General features: G+C 40.5%; 2 protein-coding genes across 5 annotated transcripts in view; one reads left to right on the plus strand and one right to left on the minus strand.

Moving 5' to 3' along the window:
* LOC148672071 (cytochrome P450 2M1-like) overlaps window positions 1–13,704 on the minus strand; it is a 41,277-nt gene that overhangs the window by 9,399 nt on the left and 18,174 nt on the right. The window contains exon 2 of the mRNA XM_088627408.1: window positions 1,869–2,130. Within this exon, the coding sequence (XP_088483534.1) occupies window positions 1,869–2,130 (262 nt within the window). The remainder of the gene's footprint in view (window positions 1–1,868; window positions 2,131–13,704) is intronic.
* clip3 (CAP-GLY domain containing linker protein 3) overlaps window positions 7,967–13,704 on the plus strand; it is a 34,760-nt gene continuing 29,022 nt past the window's right edge. For 2 of the 4 annotated variants that reach the window (XM_088627404.1, XM_088627405.1), the window contains exon 1: window positions 7,967–8,461. The gene's annotated coding sequence lies outside the window, so the exon portion shown is untranslated. The remainder of the gene's footprint in view (window positions 8,462–13,704) is intronic. The other 2 variants (XM_088627406.1, XM_088627407.1) reach the window with 2 other exon arrangements.

The following is a 13,704-nucleotide window of genomic DNA, read 5'->3' on the forward strand; positions in this document are numbered from 1 at the left end:
GTAATGCTGCGAATTATACACACGTCTGAGTTTAAAAAACAATTAAAAAAATATTAAACCAAGCTATCAGATGTTTCATTCCTATGTTGTACAAGGACAAAAATTCTTTAACTGAGTTCTTAACAGTTCCACAGGAAGACGACATCAGTGTGAAAACTCCGGCTTTGCCCCTCTGTAATCGCTCACCACCCACCACCGTCACAGCACCTTGCTCAGGGCACCTTATTTGCACATTCTGGTGTTATTACAGGTTAAAGCAAAAGACAGTCTGAAAAGTCTAAAGTCTAAATGTTCAGGTGGGCAGCTGTGTCAGCTTGTGTAGGCTGCAAAGGAACAAGTAATAGGTTTATTCCATGCTGAAAAGAGAAGAAAGAAAACACAACGTTTCGGCCGTGAAGTCTAAATGTACTGTATTTACTAATAAAAGCTTTCCCTGAAACTCCACCAACTCTAGAGAAATTCACTATTTAAACAATCACCATAATCTATTTATAACAATGTATCTCAATAAAAAAGTAATGACAATAGCATTTAAACTCTTTACATACAATACCGAACAATATGACTTCCATTCATCTGCTCTCAACAGTATAGTACCCATTTGACGCTACAACAACGCACTTTTACATTGTGATGCAAACATTAAAGTATATAAAGCAGCATTATACTGAACAATTTGGGGAGCTTGAACAAGACAGTTTATTTAAACATATTTCCTTTCAATCCATGTATAGAAAATGGTGTAAAATGTTTGAATGGTGAGTTGAATGTGTTAACATGCAACACAGGAACCCATCATTCTGCTTTGCACCTAAAATTTACATTTATATCTTTCATCATTTTTTTGTTGATTTTCATTCTGTAATTCATCTACACAGGAGACATGGTAGCTCAGACAGCAGGGGTGTCCGGCTCCTGACCGGAAGGTCCCGGGATCAATCCCAGGTAGGGGCAAGCGATGGAGCTCTTATTCCTTCCAGACGGCTCCCAGGTCACTCAGCCTGCTGAATGAGTACCGAGTGTTAATCCTTCTGGGGGTAACAGGCTGGCCGGAGTGTGATGCCGACCACATCACCTCCAGCGTCAGATGGCCAAGAAAAATGGAGGCATTGCCCCACATTCCCCCATGGGCCTTTATGGCCTGAAAAGGGGACCTAACCTACCTATAGTACCTAATCTACACATTTCCTAACTGCTTCATCCTACCAACAGGCACAAGGCAGGGTAAACTCTGGATGAGACCCCATGGCAGGGCACACAGACACTCACACCAGGACCTGTTTTCAAAGAAGCAGCTGCATGCAGATAGCACCCCAGATCCCCAACTGAACCCAGGACCCCAGTGCTGTGAGGCAGCAATGCTAACCACCCCTCATTCCTTAACAATTGTACTAAATTCTACTACAAGAGAAAAAATGTGTTGTATTTATTCTCAATCAGTACCAAACCTCCAAAACGCAGAGCTAAAACATTACTAATGTGCATTTATAGAATTAAAAACCCATCTATAGAGCTGTGACTTGACTCATGGTACAGTATATATTCAGGGACTACAGTCTATGCAGGGGACACGGAGCAGATTCACAAACAAACATGCAAATCCCTCTAGTAAAGTCCACAGTCTGTTCTGCAAATTGTAAAATAGTAATATAACAACCATACAGAATTTTTCGGCTTGCTAGATGTTTTGGAATGTAAAGTTTTAAGTTAGGCATTAACAGCAGCTTTATATAACATTTAATAGCATAAATCTTAAGCTATACAGTAACTAAGCCTTTTGACAATCAAGGTGTAAACACCCCCAGGTTCTGCCCACGGTCTGTCAGAGCCTCCTGTGTGTGCTGTGTGCTCCAGCAGTGGCCACTCACCTTAAGGTAGGACTTGTAGGGCTGCTTCAGGTCCACATGCAGCAGGCTGCCCACGAAGGGCCATGGAGCTGGCCCCGGGGGCAGCCTGCTCGGCTGGCTTTGCTTGCTGCGGCTCCTCCAGAGAAGTGCAAGGAACAACAAACTCAGCAGCAGAGTGAGGATGTTGCTCCCGAGGAAGGAGAAGAGTTCCATTCTCTTCAGCTGCAGTGACACCTCAGCACTGCACTGTGTGCTGATAGCAGGCACTGGCGGCAGCGCAGGTCTGTGAATTTTGAAACACAGTATACAGAATGAAAGTGGATATGTACTGTGCCAGGGAGGGAGGCACGCCTGGTAGCAGGCTCTCAGGTGACACAGGGAATAATTAAGCTCTGGGGGAAATATGAGCAAACTGCAAAAACAACAAAACTGGAACACACCTGTGAGCAGCAGCTGAGGCACGCTGTCAGAGCTCACGACGGTCGTGTCTCGCATGTGAAATTCTCCTCACAAGGCTGTTTAGATACCTTCCTATATTATTTCTATGTTATACCTTCTATACTTGTTACTGGACAGACGCCAGGGTATCGGCTTCAGGAACAGTACTCTTTAATTAGGACAGACTTTATTGCTCAATTACTATGATGCAAGCTAAATTTAATACATTGATTAAGCTTTAAGCTTAGTAAAGTTAATGGTTCTATTTTTAGATTATATTCAAGAAAATATTAATCATCATATATATTGCCATGTTACTTAAAGGTCTATTATACATCAAAGATAGGTTTTATAGGTGTAAAAACTAGTAAATCAAGCCAGTGATTTGGTTTAGAAATGTATTCTGAATAATACAATCGTTCACACCTGAAAAATATCTAGCTCAAATTATACATTATATACAATATTGTAATCAACATGTGGCTAATCATCATAAAAAACACAACTAGTAAACTTCAGCTACAAATTTAACCATATATGTATAATAGTCCTCTAAACTTATCCGTATAATAGAACCGTATAATAGAACCATTTATGTATAATGAACATATAATCATAAATGTATAATTGACGTATAAAGATATACGTTTATTAGAATTTCATTCTAGACGAATTACGGACCACTTTTATACGTCTAATTTATGCGTTTAATGGACGTATATTCTACATCTTTTGCCCACTGGCAGGGTATCGGCTTCACGAACATGTTCCAGAAAACCACAACCCTTCGGGTAAAGAAGTGTGTTAGGAATTAGTAGTGAGGACCCTATGCAGAAAACCAGGGCAAACTCCCAAAGGCGTAGTCGAAAGAACAATCGAGGTCAGAAAGCCCTAGGTAAACTAGCCGGTGCTGAAGTACAAATGACCAGAGCCGTAATCCTTAGGGAACCGAGAGTCGAAACCAGAATGAGAGCAAAAGTACCAAAACCGAAACCAGGTTGCAGTTTAGCACGGTAGTTTCTGGAGATCATCTCCAGCTCTGAGTTCAATTGCAGCGAAAAAACAAGCGGAACAAAGCTGGAGTTCAGTTGAATTTGAGCTTAACCCGGTTCCCAGGGCTCGGCGTTGTTGTTGTACTAATTAGCCCGAACTGCAGGGGACTGTGCATCAGAACATTTTCACAACTGAAATTTAAATAAAATGTAAACTCCACCTCAAAAGTACTAAAAGAGGGAGTATTATTGGACCTTTTGACTTATGAATATGAAATTAACCCAGGATGACTAATAAATGTATTACTGTATAAATAAATGTACTTTTTACAAAATTCCTCTTACATAGTACAACAAAATATCAAAATCCTTAATATAAAATCTTAGTATTCTAAATTTCCAGAGAATTGTCATGACGTGAATTGAATGTGCTCTGTCTGGCGATCTCTGGCGCAAAGGTTAGTGATTAACGAGTGGGTCAGGGAAGACGTAGATTACGAAGGATTTAACATGCTACTTTAGTAAAGATGGGTTTTGGGAAACACTCGTAAGTTAACGATAGATCTTAAGTTTACGATGTTCTTAACACTACGATGCTTTCCTGAAACTCACCCCTCTCTGTTCTCAATTGCAACGAACACAAAGCTGCTGCCCTCTAGAGATGACTAAAGTAGCGGACTAAGTTAAACCACCTCTTCAAATGGTTTAAACTTTAAGCGACTAAGTACCGTAATTAGAAGCACTAGAAGGCTCCCGAATGTCATGGAACTAATATCGTCACTACAAATTGCATTTATACATCCGTCGCTTAGAAAATTATTGCAATATTTAACTCAAATTGCTTAACACTCATACCACATTTTTATATCTCATATTTATTAATAATGAAGTTGAATAATAAGTGTGTATTAACAGAAGTGTAATTTACTAATAATAACATTTAATGTCAATCATTATTATTAGCTGTGAATTTTAAGATATCCTAGGGAGTAAAGAGAACAGAACTTAAGCAATAGTTATATAAACGGAGCGTGAGCCTTTAATGTGTTAAAGTATATGGGAGTCAACTGAATAGGGATGTTTCCCGAAAGCATCATAATGGTAAGAACGTCGTAAACCTGATCTTAAGATCTATCGTAAACTTACGAGTGTTTCCCAAAACCCATCCCAAAACCCACCAAAAAGATCGCCAGACAGAGCACATTCAATTCACGTCATAACAATTCTCTGGAAATTTAGAATACTAAGATTTTATATTAAGGATTTTTATATTTTGTTGTACTATATAAGAGGTAATTTGAAAAAAGAACATTTATACAGTAATAAATGTATTAGTCATCTTGGGTAAATTTCATATTCATAAGTCAAATGTTTTGATAATACTCCCTCTTTTAGTACTTTTGAGGTGGGGTATAAATTTTATTTAAATTCCATAAAGAATGTGAAAAATGCCAAAGCAAGGAAAACATTTGATATGTAAAAATATAACTTGGTTACATAAATATTTACCTCATTACCACTGGCAGTTAATTGTTTTTTATTCTGTTTATGTTTTCTTTTATCTGTATTTTCTCCTCTACTTGTATTTGTATGGGAGCGGCGAAAGCACATGCCCAGAGAACCCCAATCCGTTACAATACACTTAATTAAAAAAATAAAAAATGCTAAGTTTTATACTTGACTAGATATGATTTTCATGATGAAATGCAGCAATGCATTATGTAAGTTAAATCATTGGGCCGAACATGTATTTATAATGTAGGGCCATGCAGGGCGCTTTAGCCATGTGCACACAAGGCGGGCTGAGAACAGCACCTGGGGACTACCGGACTATATAGTGGGACGGAGGCTGGGATACAGTCTCTTCCCTTCGTGTTTGTGTGTGTTAGTGTAGGTGCAGCACTGTAACCCCTGTACCTGTGTGTGTACCTTTCCCGATTTGAGTTAATAAATGTGTTGTTCAGCCCCATTCCCTGAGTCCCATGCCTACTCCATTCCATACCGAAACCCGCGGTCGATACAATATTCAAAGTTTGAATACCGTTTTATGTTCTGTCGTGATTGTTGACAGCAAAGCTTAGACCTACTTGTTTTTAAATTTGATTATAGGTCCTTTATTTGTTGAGTGACACATGCCAAGCTTAGTAGTTAATTTTTCCAGATGTCATGTTAATAAGACCAATTCAAATGGAGTTCCAATACACCCAACAACTATAAATAACAACAGTATTTTCTCATGAAACACTGTGATTCTTAACAACGGCAACGCGCCAAAACAATCTTGCTTTAAATCAAAGACGTCGTACAGGACGCATACACTGTCCACGCAGTTAAACTTGGTTTTCTTTTACGGCATCTCATTTATTTTCTTTTCTCTTAGAAACAATAAGTGTCCCATTTTGTGCCTATCTATATGCTTTCGCTTAAATGGTTGTTAAATTATGATGTCATGTTTACTTCATATTCCTTTTCACAACTTTATTTCATCCCACTGAAGGACCAAAACCGACACCATATAATGGAAGTATTGTCAATCGATTGTTTTTCAATCAACTTGTGATGCTTTTTGCTAAGCGACTTCAGGGGCGGGGCTAACAAAGAAGTACTTTATACTCGCTCGTAAAATGATCGATTAAGAGGGGTTTTGGGAAACGCACGAAAAAGTAGCACATACGTTACGTATGTACATCGTAAAAGTGGTCGTTAGTCTCTAAGATTCAACGTTTTCGGGAAACTCATCATTCCAGTGATTTATTGAAAGAAGATGAGGCAGCTAGCATTAGCAAGAGAACGAAAGCAGTAGCAAGTGCAGCGATGCCTGTGTCATGAACAGTTCTTTCCAGGCCCTATGCAGACGACACAATCCGGAATAGTGAGAAAACACCGGGAGAAAAGTCATGCAGGAGACGGGAATGGAGACAGGGGACATGTCCTAGGTGTGCAGGTGTCCAGGGGAAGTGAGTCTGGGGCAAACAATCCCAGACGAAATCCAAACAGGAAACCAAAACAAAAGCTTAAATCCATGGCCAGGCGATTCATCCAGGGGATTAAAAACCAGGAACCGCATCGGGACCAGCAGGGGGGATCAGGAACAGAAAGTTAAAACCATAACGGAGCCAGACGCAGCAGGACCTGGGCTCTCACGAAACAGAATTCAATGAAGAGACTCGAATGACGTCTGCGTCTGGCTTTTAAGGGGGAACCGAAGAGGGGCTGGAATAAGGAACAGGTGCGGGTAATGGGGCCAAACAAGGAAGGGCTGGAGCACCCTTAAGAGGAGCAGTAGCGATCGTGACAGCCTGTCCAACAGACATTTGAAAATTGCAGAAAATTTGCCAAGGACAGTGCGAGGGCTAGGGCAGTCACAGACAAAATCATGGAGTTTGTCACTTGATGACCAGCCCTTCTCGACTGTGGAGGATCAAGGATTCCGTCAACTAATTGGGCGCTTGGAACCCCGTTACACTCTCCCAGGCCGTGCCGGCCCTGTATGATGTTGTTGCACACACATACTGTACACAACCTGATCGAAGCTGACGTCAGAGACATTAGCTTCACAACGGACACATGGACTTCTGACAATAGTCTGATGAGTATGCTAAACTTTACAGGGTTTTAGTTTTCTTGCCCTCATTACACACCAGCTGTGGATTATAGTGTGAACTTGTTTTAAAATGCAAAAAAGTAAAATTACCAATTATCAGTATCCGTATCGGCTACAACAAACTTATTGTCGGTTATCGATATCCGTATCGGCTACAACAAACTTATTATCGGTGATTTAATTTAAATTTCAGCCCTTTAATACGTAAAATAAAACATGAGCTGGCTGGCTGGAGAGAGATCTAGAGTGGAAGTTAATAAAATGAATATTCTACCGCGATTATATCTTTTTCAGTCTCTTCCTCTGGAAATCCCATCAGAGCAGTTTAATGAATGGGATACAATGATTCATGATTCATCTGGAATGAAAGGAAGCCAAGAATTAAATTAGAAACGGTACAACTGACCAAGGAGAAAGGTGGTTTAGGCCAGCCTTGCCTAAAGTCATACTACCAAGCAGCTCATCTTAGAACACTAATCTGCTGGTGTGATAGATATTGTACTGCAAAATGGAAGGAGATGTAGTCTTTGATTATAGGTGAATTTCCAATACAGACGGTCCTGGGAGATAGATCATTGGTAGAAACTATATATAAAACAGCTATACCCTGGGCAATTTTACCAATTAAAACTTGACTTAAGATAATAAAAGCCTACGACTTGGAGAGAGAGGTTAAAATATTAAGGTGGATAGCTTTCGATTTAGGATTTGGGCTACGAAAGGGATTACGACAATATGTACTATGATTAAGCACGATCATTTGAAAAACTTTGAAGATCAATCACAACAATGCAATATGGAAAAAAATATTTTAACAGATGTCTGGAAATCAGACATTATATAAACAGCAGGACAAAGCAACCACAAAAAAAGGAAGACAATAAAGTGCTTGATAATTTTAGAGCTGCTTTTCAGCATGGTAATTTGGAAAAAAATAATATCAAAGGTGTACCCAATATTACAGTAAGCAACCCACACAAACCACTCCTAACTTTCACTAATTACCTGTGATTAAACTCAAAGGATATACAACTACTGCCAAATTTGGTATATTTAATCCGTGGAGATTAAAGTCACAATGTCATCCAATACACTTAACCGAACATTCATCATCCCGTTAAGTCTTTTAAAAAATAACATTGAATGTGACTGATCTAAACTTGCCAAGCTAATTCCCTTAAGCTCCTGGCACCTCTGAAGAAAATTGAACCAGAAGAGGGCTCAATTAATTTAAAACTGCAGCTTTTGATTGTGGGCGGGTAGCTTTTTAAGGCGATTTTTCCAGGAAAGAGCCCCGCTTGCTCTCCCCAGCAGCCTGAGATTCCTTCTAGAAAGTGCAGCCCGCGACGCTGATGAGTGGCAGGCGCCGGTGAATGGAGCGCGCTGCGGTCCCTGGGTGAGTCAGGCTGACGCAGGCGGAGAGGGGAAGGGGAGACAGGAGACGGGCGACGGGCGCAGCAGCATCTACACAGCGCATCAGCGCCCCTTCTCACACGGGCACAGGACCAGCTCCCGCTGCGAGAGGAGAAGAGGAAAAACCACCAACACCAACAACAACAACAACAGGGGCTCGCCATTTGGTAAGTCTCGAAGAGGTTTGGTTTTTTTTTTAAATAAAAGATGTCGCACGATGACTGACTGGTTCGTGGCTGCTATCGTGATGTGAAATAAAACGCACTGCAAACAGGCTCGTCTTTTGCACGGGAATGTTTTCTGTTCTGGAGAAAGGGCAGGGCGATGGCTTCCTGCGCTTCCCAGCGAGCGAGGATGCTCCTGCTCCGTGTCGCTCGCGGAGGCAGAACAATAGGACGATGGAGAAGCGGAAGGCGCAGATGCACAGGATCTGGTGAAAGACGCCAGACAGAGGAGACCCCGTCTTTACCCGTCTTTTCTGAATTAATATACGCGATGCAGACGGGGAAAAAAGCCGTTTCAATTAAAAAAAAAATACTTAAACGATCACGTGACGTGTTCTAGAGGGATTTCGGAGCCTCGTATATTGATAAAATAGTGAATAACGACGTGTAGTTTTTAGCATTAAAGCACTAACGATAATGTGTCCGTTTTCCAATTTAACATTTCAGCTTCAGATGATGTTTTGTACACTGCAAATATATATTTTCCAGCGATTTGATTGTTCCAGCGACAATCAATTGGTTTCAGTCTGTAAAACAGTGTACTCTAATACCCCTCGAATACACTGCTCTATTTTGTTCATATTGTAAAGGATGTTTTTTACAATCTGCATTAGCTGACACAGCCGATGTCAGGTGCTTTCTCCTTTAAAACATTTTTGACGTTTACGTGGGATCGAAAGTCGCCCACAAGGTGGGGATTTAAGAATGTGACGTTTAAGAAAAAACAGGTGCGTATTTTTACATTTTGAGGAAGAGGCCAAGCTAACTTTATTCTGCATGGAAAGAAAAATGGTCTCGTATAATTTGTAATTAATTTGCAATTTAACCTCGCTGAGTTCGGGGTTTTGTTGTTTGTTGATGTCGTGCAATATAATTTTTAGTAAATCAATAATTCTATATTAGCATATTGTTTTTAAAAGACATTAGAGTAGTGCAGCTAACATTGCCTTTCCGCATTTTCTATCTCAAATGTTCTTTGATAGGGCGCAAAACGCTGATTGATAAACGTCATTTGCATGACTGTGAAGGTTAATAAACATTCATTCTTGGAAAGAAGAACATAATGCATCTAGAAAATTTTACCAACTCAACACACATGGCGTGAATGATTCTCTGCAAAACTATAGAAGACTAAAGTATTCCAGAAACAACAGATGTAACTGAAAGATTGAGAAACCAAGGGGTTTACAAGACTGCTTAAGTAAAAAGAGTAGAAAAATAACAATTGATTCATTCCCAATGACCAAGTAATGGCAACATTAAAACAGTACAATGTGTAACATATACAGTACAAATATGTACAGATCTTTTTCATACAAGGAGCGAATCCAAGCAGAAACTGTCAAGTGCTTGTGTAATCCCTTCATTGATCTTGCCTACCCATTTCATTTGCACTGTTACACACAAGCGCAACTTTTCAAATTCATTTATCCCTCTTGCACCTAGTGAAATGGAATAAACAAGTAATTTTGGGAGTGTACTATTTAACTGCTTTAAATTTTTACTGTAGACAGAACATTTTATGGTGTATAATGGGTATAATGGTAAATTAACAAGTAATAGGTTTCTTCTTTTTTCAGCATGGAATAAACCTATTACTTGTTCCTTTGCAGCCTACACAGCTACCCACCTGAACTAATGTTAAATTAGTTTGGTTGTGTTATCCCTTATTTAGAATCATCTCTCTTTAATGCATGACTTGTGGACTTCTGCCACAAAGACGTCAGAAACTTGGTATGAGTCCATCGGTTTCTTGGTGTTGTATGGAGGCCGGTCCAGGCTCCCGTGAAGCGTAGTTCAGGACCCTATGCAGACGGTATAATCCGGAAGTAAGTGGAGAAGGACAACAGGGAAGAGATGTAGAGGATCAAGACGGGTTGACAGACAGGGGGGCGTGACAGTGGTGATCCAGTGCTCGGGGGGCGTAGCAAAGGCAAACTGATCCCGACAGTCCAAGGGGGAAATCCGGGGGGCAGTCCAGAGTCCAGGAACCAGGGATCCATCCAAGACGAGACAAACAAGGTTAAAACCTGGAACGGTATCCGGAACAGGGACGGGAAATAAAACCAGGGTAATGAGGCCAGGCGCTCCGAGCCCCGGACCCAGACGGTCAGGATGCCGTGATGAAGCCTGTGCCGTTGGGTCTCTCCTGGACCCGCCGGTAGGTGGGCTTCCGGGCGTCCATCTCCCAATGCTGAGTCAGGAATAGCGGGAGCTATAGGCTTAAATAAAGACGGACAAACAGGGGACAGGTGCACGTAATAAACTAAAACATGAAAGGGTCAGAGCACCCTTAAGAAGAGGGATGAGGATCGTGACAGGTCTGAGTGCCTCCAGCATTTCAGTGTAGTGCCTCCCTTTGCCCCAGTGAGATTCTCTTCCCTCTGATGGTCGGAACATCACGTCTAAAATAGTCTTTTCAAAATACGGGTGAAAGCCTGACCAGTCATAAAGGTGGATGTATCAAGTTTGTGACTAAATTAGCTAAGAGAGACAGAAGACCCAGCCAGGTTTTGCACACTTTAAATTAGCTTTTTATGAACTCAGCCATCTTCCTTGCAGAGAAAAAGATCAATGCTATATCATAACACTGCCAGGTCAATATGCAAATCACAGGTCAAAAACAGTTGATGAAAATGCTGAGGCCTTTGTTGTATCTAAATAGGGAATTCCATTCTCTATCATATTGTAACACAAAGCACAGCTTTAAAGCTGTAAATTTAAAGGTTGCATCAAAACAAGCATTCTCAAGGAAAGGTGGATCTTCTAGATCGTAAAAAGTATTAAATCAATAAAAGTGACTGACAAAGACAACACATTTGTAGGGTAAAGGAACAAACACAAGACAGCTGTTGGAGTTTGAAACGTAGGCTACAGTTTACACAGATTCAAAAGACCAGTCAGCCCACCTGGCCTGTTTGGTAGTACTACTGTACGTTGTACTGTACAATAATGTAGGGGAGTGAGGAAAGCCGGTGGGGGGAGGATGGTGCTGTATTTCTGCCTTTCCACTCTTTTATCAAAGAAACATGACTAAATGGGAAAGAGACACTTGGCTTCCCCTGCAAAAATGATTCATTCACACTAATACATAGTGTGAAAAATACTAATGTTATCAAGTGCTGATGGAAACAAGCACAGCTGCTCCCTGGGGCATGTTGTGCTTTTGGGCCAAGCATGTGCTGAGCTTTTCAACAGCTATGGTACCTGGTGTTCCTCAAAATCACTTCAGCATCATGTCAACAGATTCGCAGAGCCTTGCGTTTTGTTTTGATCCTCACAAAAGACTGGCCCTTGTGAAAACCAATCAGGAATAACAGACTGCTGTAGAGGTTTGGGGAGTTTTGATTATTGTATGATGCCACAATATTTTTCTTGTACTTTTGAGCCTGTGGTTATGCGCAGCATACTGCCCAGTTGAACACCATGACCCGGTCTCTCCTTTCTTAGTCTTAATACCAAGGTCAGTCTAAACCACTGAAAATGTAAATATTTGTTAGACAATCAGTGTATCAGTGACTGCCAGAAATCAAAAGCCAACCTGTCTAATCTGCAACTGATGTGGTTCAGGTTAAAACAACAAATTACTGTAGACTCAGGGAACTTTGTAGTCTGCAACACTACAAGGATGTGAAGGACAGCGCAACTCAACTGCTGTGTTGGCTATGTAAATACATCAATGAACCCCTCTACTCAAAATAAGATAAGCACTGTACACACAGTATGTCTGATTTTGGTAGGGTCAGTCAATTTTTACTTGTTGTTTTATCATACTGTTGACGTTTGGCACAGAATTAGTTTTGAGGTATGGGCCAGGGTAGTGTCCCCTTGTAACCTTGGCCCCTGTGTTCCTCTGAACTATTTCAGTTGTATTTAAGGGCAGGTAGCAAGGTACTTCAGGTAAATTCTCTGTTTTATACTGTAAATGGGTCTCTTGGACTTCACAGTAAATAAGACGAAAATTCATGCTCCCCTCAACCTCATAACATACCATTTCACTATTCTTAATGCTCCATAAGTCTTAAATCAGAAGTTTGTATAAATAAAAGTTGTATAAATACAAGATGAAGTTGAACAACTATGAAAATGTCATCATACTAACATTAAAATGTAATAGATTTAAAACTATAAATTAAACAAACACATTGAGAAGTAATTTTACATGCTGCATATGTGAGATCCGTTTTAGTATGAATAATTTTGACAGGTCTGCTCCTTCAGCAGATGACAGTATCTCCTATTTCTGGCATAATGTTATACAAGAAGCACCATGTTTCTCTGCCCCACAAAACACAGCATAGCATACAGTGATCATCAAATTCATAAAAACATGAATAGAAAGGGTGCATTTCTATTCCCTTGCCCTTTGCTTGATATTAAGCAGCAGTTCCCAGTCCTGGTCCTGGTGACCCACACACCTGCTGGTTTTCATCCCAGCCCACCTTCATTAGATCACTGAAGCCTTAATTTATCTAGGAAGTTGCTTTGTTTGAATAATACTCTAGTCACAAGTTTGGAAATTAATTTCACTTACAAAACAAATGGTTAAAGCTCAAGCATGTTTAAGAGCTTTAACTCTATCTTACTATTATTAAGTCAATGAAAGGTTTGACTGTGTAACTAAGGGTCTGAATGGAACAAAAACCAGCAGGAGTGTGGGTCACCAGGACCAGGATTGGGAACCACTGGTGTAGAGTATCAATCACTTTAAGATCAACGCATCGCCATTTCATCACGAAAAAATAATGCTGAAACTACAATGTGTTATGTTTATATGTTTCAACATGTTTAGCGGGTTGTTAGAATGCAGCTCTGCCTGGTTTGGACACGAGCAAGACAGGGCTCTTCCCAGGAGTACAGGGTACAAGGAGAGACGAACACATGACTCGCGTCCTTCCGACCGCCATGAGGGTCCGTCAACTGCAGTCCCAGTTTCTCAGACTGGTTATTAAATCTTGGTAACAAAAGAAAGTCATTGACTGTATAGAAAAAAATTACAAATTTCCAATTAAGCACAAAACCTTGAACTTTGTGAAAGTATGGAAAGTCGCCATGTTATCGCAAACCTGTCAAAGGAGTTCCCATGAACTGTGATGTAATGCAGGCCCTTCCTCCTCACTAGTCACTGTAATGATGGAATGCATTGTATGAGCCAATAAGTACAGGTTGTGTAGCAGACCTTTCAC

Source organism: Lepisosteus platostomus, chromosome 4 (assembly GCF_059453375.1).
Source record: "Lepisosteus platostomus isolate fLepPlt1 chromosome 4, fLepPlt1.hap1, whole genome shotgun sequence".
Taxonomy (NCBI): Eukaryota; Metazoa; Chordata; class Actinopteri; order Semionotiformes; family Lepisosteidae; genus Lepisosteus; species Lepisosteus platostomus.